The sequence below is a fragment of the Triticum aestivum genome, chromosome 4A, assembly GCF_018294505.1.
Source record: "Triticum aestivum cultivar Chinese Spring chromosome 4A, IWGSC CS RefSeq v2.1, whole genome shotgun sequence".
Taxonomy (NCBI): Eukaryota; Viridiplantae; Streptophyta; class Magnoliopsida; order Poales; family Poaceae; genus Triticum; species Triticum aestivum.
Window position 1 is genome coordinate 540,782,404 of NC_057803.1, and position 11,521 is coordinate 540,793,924.

The 11,521-nt window shown below is 42.5% G+C and overlaps 1 protein-coding gene and 1 pseudogene across 1 annotated transcript; both read left to right on the forward strand.

The window, feature by feature from the left end:
* LOC123086805 (2-(3-amino-3-carboxypropyl)histidine synthase subunit 2) lies at positions 1-4,568 on the forward strand (the record flags this gene model as incomplete). Its single annotated transcript, XM_044508612.1, is given in 10 exon segments — positions 1-56; positions 150-334; positions 806-914; positions 1,730-2,123; positions 2,554-2,623; positions 2,721-2,788; positions 3,298-3,413; positions 3,485-3,591; positions 3,685-3,824; positions 4,038-4,568. Coding segments are annotated over 10 exon segments (1,496 nt in total), but the record flags the coding sequence as incomplete, so codon positions are not given.
* A 153-nt stretch (positions 4,569-4,721) lies between these two features.
* On the forward strand, positions 4,722-9,155 carry LOC123086804 (receptor kinase-like protein Xa21; annotated as a pseudogene).
* Positions 9,156-11,521: the final 2,366 nt, after the last annotated feature.

Consider the following 11,521-nt stretch of genomic DNA (forward strand, 5'->3'; position numbering starts at 1 on the left):
TCCCGCGGACGGCCGAGTTCCTGCGGGGCCGCGCCTACACCAGGGTCGCCCTCCAGGTAATTTCCCCTTCTCCCTTCATTCCTCGAGATTAATTTGGTGCTTTAGCTGCCCTTTGATTGGCTACTTGTCTCGGTTTCATGGCGCTTTAGTTCCCGGACGAGCTGCTCAAGGACGCGGCGGCGGTGGCGCGGGCCCTCCGGGCGGAGCTCGGCGGCGGGGCCAAGCTGTTCGTGATGGCCGACACCGCGTACAACTCGTGCTGCGTCGATGAGGTGGGGGCGTCCAACATCGACGCCCAGTGCGTCGTCCACTACGGCCACTCCTGCATGAGCCCGTGAGCCCTTCTTTGCCCCCATCACCCTTCGTCAGTTGTTGCGCCCCGTTTTAATGTGCAGGCTGAGTCGAGAAAACAAGATTGTTGCTTCGGAATAGGAGTTTTTGTCTCTGTATGTGGTTCATTTCTGTGTTTGTTGGATTAACAATTGGATGCTTCAGATTGTTCTTTTAGGGGCATTGATAATTACTACTAGGCAATCATGTCAGAGATGGTCTGCTGTCTAGCAAAGGCATTGCCAGCTCTGTATTTAGCAGGAAATGGTTGATAGTAATAGAAGGTGTTCCTCATTCATGTCCGGTCATGATGTCAGTGGGAGACGCTTATCATACTAATATTTCGTTTTTATTCGCTTGTACAATTGTAACATATGGTAAATTCCAGTCATTATGATGATTGTTTGTTGGAAGCCATTACCTTTTAGTTTCACATATCAAAATTGTATGCTGACAAGAACAAATCTTAATGCAGGACATCGAATTTGCCGGCGTTCTTCGTATTTGGGAAGGCACCATTGGACATCAGTTCGTGTTGCCGCTCATTGCTGGATTGCTCGAGAGAAAGCAGTAAACCCGTTCTTGTATGCCTCAACTATTTCTTATGCTGAAAATTGTGCTTTAGTATATGGAATAAGCATAAGATGTTCGTTTGTTATTGAATTCTCAGTTCTGGAGTTAACACAACTTCTCTAAACTACACTACAAAATCAACATACTGAAAACGGTTGCCGCTTGTTGCTAAATTGCTCGAGAGAAATCAGTAAACCACCTGTATGCCTCAAACTATTTCTTATGCTGAAACTTGTGCTTCGGTTTATGGAATAAGCATCAATTTAGTCCTTGTCATTGAATTCTGGAGTTCACATTTTTTCTGAACCACGTAACATCATCATACTGAAAATGTTTGCCTTTCCTACTGAAGTAAAATCACCCTTTCTAAGTATATTAAATAAAATTAATAAGTTAGAAAAGATGGCATTTTCGGTTATAGGCATTTTCTTTCTAAGTTTTAAATATTTATTATTTAGAGCAATATAACTTTACCGGTAATCTTAAATGTAATATCAATTAGGCCATTCCTACGCAAGGAAGTACACAAAATTGATTTAGGTCATGACTCTAAATTAGAGTAGTTAGAACAAAAACAAATTGAGTTGGCTGTGGTCATTCTGTTGTGTTGCCGTTAATGGCTACATCTGCATGAAATTACCCTGTTTCTGGTAATAATTATGTAATGCCTGCATATGGTTTAATTTATCTGCTAACTACTTTTTTTTCTGTTGCTGCATGTTTCCGGCAGTGTTACTATTTGCTGATTCAATTTGTCGAGCTATCAATTGTTATATTCATCACTTATACTTGCAATAGTATTTTGCTGATCTGACTTATTAAATAGGTGCTATGTGGGTTAGAGTATGCACATGCTTTGGACGATCTTAAAAGAGCCACTGTGGGATTATGCAAATCAGATTGTCAAAATTCCGAAATCCATTATGCAGAAGTTCTGTGTTCGGAAATGAGTCCGTCATCAAGTTCTACTGCAGAAGAGCAATGTTCTCAATCCAATGGAAGCACTCATAATGATGGTTTGCCTGCACACAATGATGATTTGGCAACACTTGTGAACAGTTGCTGTAATGTGGAAGGGTCTACGCGCAAGTATAATCTTGGAGGCCTTACATGGCGCATATCCACCGATGAGAAAATGGATGACTATTTGTTATACTGGATTGGACAAGATAACTCTGCTTTTGCCAACGTTGCACTTACCTTCAATAAATGTGATATAGGTCTGTTTCCCTCTTCCTCATTTGATGGCTAGTTGGAGAATCACTTCAATTCATGCAAATCATGTTTTGTCTAGTTTTCTAGTTTGCCTCTATAATATATCAATGTACAATCCAGTTTGCTTCCCTTGACACATGTGTAAACAGTTATATGACAATATGAAAACTACACTATGGAGACTTGGAGAGCATGCTCGTTTGACCTTTAGGACATGTATTAATGACTTCTGCTAAATGATTTGTATTGTTAACATATAGTATAGCCAGTGGGTTCCTGCATTTTATTATGGGCCTGGCACCCTGGCATGCAGTACATGGGTATGGTATTATGTGGTAGCATTAATTCGAGCATCCTTTATTTTTATGTTTGCTCCTAAGAGAAAAGATCTTTCTAATGAAATGAATTGAATATTAATGAAACGTTTGTATGCAGTTAGATACGACACAGCAGCAAATCAATTCTCAAGGGATGTCTCTCATCTGATGAAAATTCTTAGGCGCAGGTACATTTTTGTGCAGCATATGTATGCTATTATCTTCCTTTGAAATGCACGTACACATTATCTGTGTAGTATTAATAATAATACAAACTGTTTGTAGATATTACCTTGTGGAGAAGGCAAAGGATGCAAATATTGTTGGCATTTTGGTGGGAACTCTAGGCGTTGGTATGTACATTGTTACCTTTAATATTGAAAATAGTTATGCCAATGTTAGGTAGGTGAGCATGGAAATCTAAGCTAGCCTGGGTTTGGCTCTGCAATGTGGTATTGAGGAACTGTTTGAATTAGACTTCAGATTTTAGCACCTCTTTCCTCAGTGTTTCAGGGTAAACATGCCATATGTTGAGCATCAAATATCTTGTGCATGTGGGTTAATTTGGTTTGATCTGCTCCAGTCTGATACTCTGATTGGTTCAGACCAAAGGCTTATTCGACTGCTTTGAAGCAGTTCAAAACAGGACATCTGCATGCTTTTTTTTCTTTGGTGGTTTGACCGGGTCAGGCCCTGATTATGTTTTTTCTTCCAGTTGAACTTCCTATTTCTTCATGATTAGAGATTCATTCACTGAACTTGACTACAACTATTCCCTTAGCATATGGTATTTACACTTATCACTTTGGTACTGTAGTGGACACATAACTGTGGTTCTGTGGCACATTTATTGTTGATGCAGCTGGTTACCTTGACATAGTCGAGCAAATGAAAAATCTGATCAAAGCTGCTGGAAAGAAATCTTATACACTGGTCATGGGACGGCCTAATTCTGCTAAGCTTGCCAATTTTCCTGAGGTGCTAGTGAATTCTAATAGTTTGTTCTGCTTCTCATATGTAGATTAACTGACAGATTTTTTCTGTGGCAGTGCGAAGTTTTTGTATATGTTTCTTGTGCCCAAACTGCTTTATTGGATAGCAAAGAATTTCTAGCCCCAGTTATCACACCATTTGAAGCTGTATTAGCTTTTAGCAGGTACATGTCGTTATTGACGCCAGTATACGTGTGGCATTAAGTTTGAAGAATATCTTCTTTATCATCATTATTGGATCTGTGACACATTTTCAGAGGAAGAGAATGGACTGGAGAATATCTTTTGGATTTCAAGGATTTGATCAGTTCAGAGAAACCAGAAGTTGTAAGCAAAAGTGAAGAAGCACGTTTTTCTTTTATCAAAGGCGGCTATGTGGAAGATGATTGTGCTCAAGGTATTATGCACTTGGATCTATAAATCTGTCACTGTGTGCACTAGTTCTTTTACCTATTGAAATTCCTGCAACAATAGTGTGTTACCTATTGAGTTCCATCTTTCATGTGGAACCTTGTAGAAAACTCCATGCATGTTCGTAGTCCTGGTCTCGTGATTCATGCGTTTTTCTTCTTCTAAATCACACGTGTTTTCCCGCCATTTGGCACCACAGAAAACGAGGAGCATTCAGAAACATCACTTGCACTGGCCGAGCTAACGGAGAAGGCCCTAAGCACCCGAAACCAAAATAGCGACGCAGTTCTTTACCAAGGAGGTGCGAAGTCTGCAATCGAATACCTCAAGGCCCAGTCCTACCGTGGTATGACTGGAGAATACGAGGGCCCAGCGCCGGACTCGGTCTTGATAGGCAGGACAGGGAGGGCTGCTGGTTACTCGGATGAGAAAACAAAGAGCCCACAATGAAGGAATGCTGCGTGCATTTGCATGCTGGATAGTTTTGTGGGGAAAGAAAGCCTGTGGGTTAATTTTAGTGGGGAAAATGATACTTTTGGATGGCGTTTTACTGGCTTAGGGCCTAGTTTGGCTGTCCTTTGGGCTTTGTATACTAGAAATTGCTGTATTTGCAGGTCCAGTTTTGTTGTGAGCCATGAGGCACATGTGAAGAAACAATTGTCCCTTGTGGAAATCTGTGTAAAACTGTGTCACTTTGCCAAATTAAGAAGATTTTGGTGACCCTGTCTAACCAATTTTTTGCGTGCACATTATCGAGAGTGATGCCTCCAGGAGAACTGTATAAATTTGTTCAATGAAACAGAGGTGTTATCTACAAGATATATTGGAAATATACATCAAGGGGGAGTGGAGTACAGAACTTGGACCCAAGCCAAACGGAGAGAATATAAATATCCTTTTTTAAATATAATTTTCAAGAGTCCAGACTAGGATTACATTGTCAAAAACTTTGTGTTTCTTTGACTCGAGATGTTCCATGCAGCCACCTTAAAGACCTGCATGAAGAAGGGTGTGGGAAAGGAGATCCCGGCGTCCCTATCCAGGTGATTGAGTAGGAGCTCTAGTTTAATATATACTTGCAGGAATCATTGGACAGTATAGTCGAAATTTCTTGGCTGCCAAGGCATCTTGACTAGCCGGCCGGCCGGCCGGCAGATTGCGAATAAAATGATCAGCATTCCGGTGCGCCAACCCCTCCACGAGTCCATGGGCAAGTGACGACGAACCTGGAGTCAACTAGCATGGAAAGCAGCGGATCCGAATGAGTTTTGAATAGAGTGGCCTTGACTTACTAGTTAGTAGCTAGAGACAGTGAAGCCCTATAAAAACGAGAGAACCCATGGCCATGGGCACTCAGACTCTGCTCACCCCATCGTTGCCGGCTGCTGACCAGTTTTGCTGCAACGCACGGCACCGCCGGTGGCGACCAAGGCAGCAGTAAGCAAGCAAGTAAGCCTCACTTGTTTAAGCATCTGTTCGTGTCATTCATCTAGCTTTTGCTTCTCACATGCTGCATACATCATTCATGTTCTCCTCTTCTACTCTACATAGGGATGTGAAGAGAACTCTGATGATCTACGTGCAGTAGCCAAGGTTTCACCTATTCGAATCGTGCCCAAGAACCTTGAGAAAAGAGACGACTCTAAATAATTTTTCAGGTAAGCAACATACAAAAATTCACCCTCCTAGTTGAAACGCATGTGGCCAACGTTTCCTGACCATCTAAATTCCCTCTGCTATGTAGATTCGGCCAGAGTATAACACAATGAAGGATGCTGTGATTGGGCAGTTTCTCCTGGTGCTCATAGCAGCGGCAAGTGCTACTATACAAGCCGTCACCACCTCCACTCACAGTAACCAAACGGACTGGCTCTCCCTGCTTGAGTTCAAGAAGGCCATCGTCCTTGACCCGGAGCGAGCCCTGGCGTCCTGGAACGAGAGCACCCACCTCTGCGACTGGGAAGGCGTCTCCTGCAGGACCAGGGACCCGCGCCGCGTCGTCTCTCTTCACCTAGCGAACCTGGGTTTAGCGGGGCACATCTCTCCATGGCTCGGGAACCTGACGTTCCTCAGAAATCTAGCCCTGCCGACGAACACTTTCACAGGGGAGATCCCCTCGTCCCTCGGCCGCCTTCGTCGCCTCCAGACCCTCTTCGTGAGCAACAACACTCTGCAGGGCAGCATCCCACCAGCCTTGCAAACTGTTCCAGCCTCAAGGTCCTCTGGCTCAACAACAATGGTCTGGATGGCCAAATCCCTGCGGACCTCCCTCCAAACCTCCAGCAGCTGCAGCTTTCAACTAATGACATTGGTGGAACCATCCCTCCTTCCATCGCCAATGCCACAGCACTGAGGAAGCTCAGCTGTGCGTTTAATCGTATCGAAGGCCGCATCCCTGACGAGCTTGCAGAGTTGGGCGGGCTGGAGATTCTTTATCTGGGTAGTAATCTGTTGGCAGGCATGTTTCCACCAGCCATCCTCAATCTTTCTAGTCTCACCGGCCTCGGGCTTAACACGAATATGTTAAGTGGCGAGGTACCTTCCGATCTCGGTAACTCTCTGCCTAATCTCCAGATACTTTCGTTAGCCCAGAACCTTTTTCATGGGAAACTCCCCCATTCATTCGTAAATGCATCCAGTCTACGTGTCTTGGATATATCGACCAATAATTTTACCGGGGTTGTGCCTAGCTCCATTGGCAGACTCTCCAAGCTTGTCAAGTTAAATATTGAGACGAATAAGGTCCAAGCACGCAACAAGCAAGAATGGGATTTTGTGAGTAGCTTAGCAAACTGTACTGAGCTACAAGGTCTCTCGTTAGCAAGTAATCTTTTAGAAGGTCAGGTGCCAAATTCGTTGGGTAACCTTTCCATAAATCTTCAATATCTGTTTTTGGGACAAAATCGGTTGGCAGGGAACTTTCCCTCCGGCACAGCAAACTTTCCCAACCTGATCATTTTAGGATTGGACTACAATCGATTTACAGGCGTGGTACCACACTGGCTGGGAGCTTTCAAATTTTTGCAAAAACTGAGCTTATCCACCAACATGTTTACAGGCAACATACCTTCCTCCCTTTCCAATTTATCCCAATTAATAGAACTCCTTCTAGAACAAACCAATTCATTGGGCACATACCGATAAGCTTGGGAAACCTTCAATCACTTGAAACACTGAGCGTTTCCAGTAATAAACTTCATGGTAGGGTACCAGAGGGGATCTTCAGCATTTCAACAATAAGGGAAATTGGATTATCATCCAACAACCTTGATGGACAACTTCCTGCAGAAGTAGGCAACGCCAAGCAGCTTGTGATTTTGTTGCTTTCAGCCAACAAGTTATCTGGAGATATTCCAAGCACTATGGGTGCTTGCAAAAGTTTGGAAGACATTGAGTTGGACAGTAATATTTTCAGTGGCAACATCCCTGTTTCATTTGGCAACCTATTTGGCCTAAAAGTCCTCAACTTGTCTTACAATAACTTAACTGGATCAGTACCAGCGTCTATTGGGAACCTTCAGCATCTTGAACAACTAGATTTGTTGTTCAACCATCTTGAGGGCAAGGTTCCAGTACATGGAATATTCAAGAACGCAACTGCCACACATATTGATGGAAATCAGGGCCTTTGTGGTGGGGCATCGAACTTACACCTGCCTTCATGTTCTGTTATGTCTTCATATTTATCTAAACACAGGCTACCTGTAATACTCAAAGTAGCGATCCCACTCGCTTGCATGCTTTCACTGCTTGCTATGGTGATCTTTGTATTACTTTGGCAGAGGAAAAACCATTTGAAAACATCCATTTCTTCGCTCTCATTTGATGGTAAATTCCCCAAAGTCTCTTATAAGGATCTTGTTAGAGCAACTGATGGATTCTCTTTATCCAATTTAATTGGCACGGGAAGATACAGTTCAGTATATAGAGGGAAGATACTTCAAGAAGAAAATGTGGTTGCCGTGAAAGTATTTTGCTTAGAGACAAGGGGAGCACAGAGGAGCTTCATTGCAGAGTGCAATGCTTTGCGAAATGTGCGACACCGCAATCTAGTCCGTATCGTAACTGCATGCTCTAGCATTGATTCTAGCGGAAATGATTTCAAGGCGCTAGTGTATGAGTTCATGCCAGGAGGGGATTTGCATAACTTGCTATACTCAACGGAAGACAATGACAACTCTTTAAAACGGAGCTACATTTCACTTGCTCAAAGGTTAAGCATTGTGGTTGGTGTAGCAGATGCAATGGCGTACCTACACCATAACCACCACGGGAGTATTGTTCATTGTGATCTCAAACCTAGCAACATTCTTCTGGATAATGACATGGTAGCTCATGTTGGAGACTTTGGACTCGCAAGGTTGCAAGTCTCATCATCCTTTGGTGGCTCGACATCAGTTTCTTCGGTTGCAATCAGGGGAACCATAGGATATGTTGCTCCAGGTATTTTTCTATTTTTTTTACGCTGTGGTTTTCTTCCTGTTTTACTTGGAAGTGTGAGATCGAACTGATCCCTCCATATGTGCAATCTACAGAATATGGAGCGGGTGGTCAAGTTTCTACCGCTGCCGATGTTTACAGCTTTGGGGTCGTTCTCCTTGAAATATTCATACGAAAGAGCCCAACAGATGGCATGTTCAAGGACGGATTAAGCATTGCAAAGTTTGCAGAGTAAACTTCCCTGAGAAGATGATGCAGATCGTCGATCCACAACTGGTACAAGAGTTGGACCTTTGCGAAGAAGCTCCATCGGCGGAGGATAATGGAGTGCATTGTTTACTTTCTGTGCTGAATGTTGGCCTTTGCTGCACCAAGTCCTTTCCAAGTGAACGCATCAGCATGGAGGAGGTGGCTGGCAGGCTGCATAGAATCAGGGATGCATATATTGGAGGCTAAAACGAAGCTGAAGAATCAGTTCAATAATTGCAGCTTGGACTTTTTCTTTGGGTGCAAAAGTATGGTCTTGCTTAACATTATTTTGTATTGAACCGACTCACCACTCCTTGGTCTAGAAAAGATGAGTGCTATAGGGGAAGAAAACAATGATGCCATACTTAATGTACAACTAGAGCTCCAAATGTACTCTCTTGCCATTCAATCCGCTGGTGCCGGATCTGGTTTTACCACAGCTAAGAGCATATGCAAACGTGTAAAGTCATAACGCTAGTATGATGTAAACGATGAGCAGCATGCGTGGGGAGGGCAATGACTCGTAGGATTTGTAGGGCCTTGCACATTTTCTTCTTTGTTGTGATGAATTCACTATGAGCCAATGGTATTAAACACGAAGAATCATGGTTGGTGAGTCACCACTATATAGCAGACTTTGCATATGTTGCTAGTGACAATTTCTCGTGCAAACTTACTCAACAATGGTAGGATTGAGAAGCATTCTGTGCCGGTCAAGGCGTTCCTCTAAATGCGTAGGATTGGGAGGAATCTGGAAGGGATGTAGAAATAGTCGGTCCTCAAGGCAAGGAATTACCTATGATCTACCTTCCACTGCTGAATCATGCTGGAGTACAGTGAAGGTCCATTGTGCATAAAGCTTCATAGTTCTAAGATTCCCGAAAATTCCACAAACTTCTTCTACTTGTAGTTGAAGCAGTGTTGCATGAATGACATGTGCATAAAACTTCTTTCTCATGAGGCTGCGGAGTATTTTCGTAGAAAGCAAGGCTGGGCCCCTATGGTAGTTTTACTGTGTGGTTTTTGATCGGTTACTTCTTTCTGTATGCTTTATGCTTAGGGGTTGCTGGTGTCCAATAGTTCTGGCGATGTTGTCGTATGTTAAACTGTTGTGGGCATCTCCTTAGTGAGGTTATTCGACTGATCAGGTTCACGGCCAGGTGATGCACTGCATTAAACGTTCGTTCACTTCTTGGGCGTTCCGCATTATCAATTTCATGCAACGAAATTGGGAGCCTAGGCTCCTTTCGTAAAAAAAAACGCAAACAGAATTATGATTGTAAATGTGTCATTAATGCGACAAAGGTCTTACTGCTCTCCGGCTGGTCACAATGGGGAGGAACTTAGGAGTAACATCACACACTTCAATACAACTTTGCTTATGTGGCACATATTTAATGAAGAGAGAGGTGCTTGTGGTAACTAGCTAAGTTACCGGAACATCACACACTCCAAGAAACAATGAGTCTATAACCTAATAAATACATCATTGCATGACACTACATAGATGTTCCTACCCACTATGGAGGTAATAACATAGTCTAGGGAAGTGTGTAAGTTACTAGTTTATGTTCTTGCCCATTGTGACCAGCCTCCCACAACTCAGTTCTCTTTCACAAATTTCCGTGTGGATATACTCACTTGTTTACTTCGGGTGAAAATATTATAGATGAAATTAGTACTTTATTCCAAGAAATTTATTACAAAAAAATGTTTTTTTGGAAACAAGAAACCCCTAAAGAAGTGGTAACAATGGAGTATCCTTAACCATGATTTTTGTAAAGAATCTAAAATTTTATCAATGTATTAAAACTTGGCTAGGATTTGTGAGATTCAGTTTACAGAAGAGCAATCAACATTGTTCTCATCTAAAGCAAGTACCCCATAAACATAAAAAACAACCCACAGTAGTAAACAATTCGAACTTGTAATGGAGAAGTGGAAAGAAGTCAACAAATGGCGAACATTTTTCTTAAGCATCAACAAGTAGAAATATCTCCAAGATCTGACAGTTTTCAAATCTCCTCAAGGTGCTAAAGCTGTATGAGAACCTGTGAGATAGGTAAACTAAAAGACATATAATGTAGCGACCAGACCTCAAACAGTCTGATCTCTGTGCTCAGGTGTCATCCCTGGATCAGTAATGCTGACACCACACAGTACTTGAAGGATTTATAACAGAGTAACAATCACACACTTATTACATCGAGTGTCTTAATAGAGAACTTATTACAATAAATATGCCTTAAGGCCATCTAATAACGATAACAGTGGAAGGCTTGGAAGATAAGTGAGTCCATCAACTCTAACGGCATCACTGAGTATAGAACCACGACCTAAAAACTCCTTAATCGTCGTCTGAAAAATCTGCAACATTAACGTTGCAGCCCGAAACGGGTCAGCACATGGAATATGCTGGCAAGGTAACACATAGAGAGTAATGAAATGAAACAGCTATACTATATGCATATTTGGCTGGTGGAAAGCTCTATGGTTACTGTTTTGCGTAAAACTGATTTTTCCCTACTGCAAAGGAATACATTTTATTTAACTATCAGGGTAGTTGTTAAACATTGAGAATGGTTGACAGCATCCTCAATCCCAATTAAGCATCATCATTAACAAAACCCAACAAAATTAAATGTTTAGAGTAACATGTTGAGATTCACATGATAATCCAAGTACTAGATACTCAAGATGTCCATAACCGGGGACATGGCGAACCATGATTAGTTTATACACTCTGCAGAGGTTTGCGCACTTTTGCCCACAAGACTCGATCGCCTCCGTTTGGTTTCTCGCACTACATGATGTTTGAGAAGACGGATGACCGAGACATAGTCTTTCAGAAGTGCTAGCACCTTACGATGGATAAACCGTTACACCTACTTTCGCCCACATCTGCTAGTCTATCCTGTAAGAGTTCGCACGACTTAATCAACTATGCTAGAGCCCATAATAGCTTGTGGCTGCACACGGAAGTTTCTAGTATGA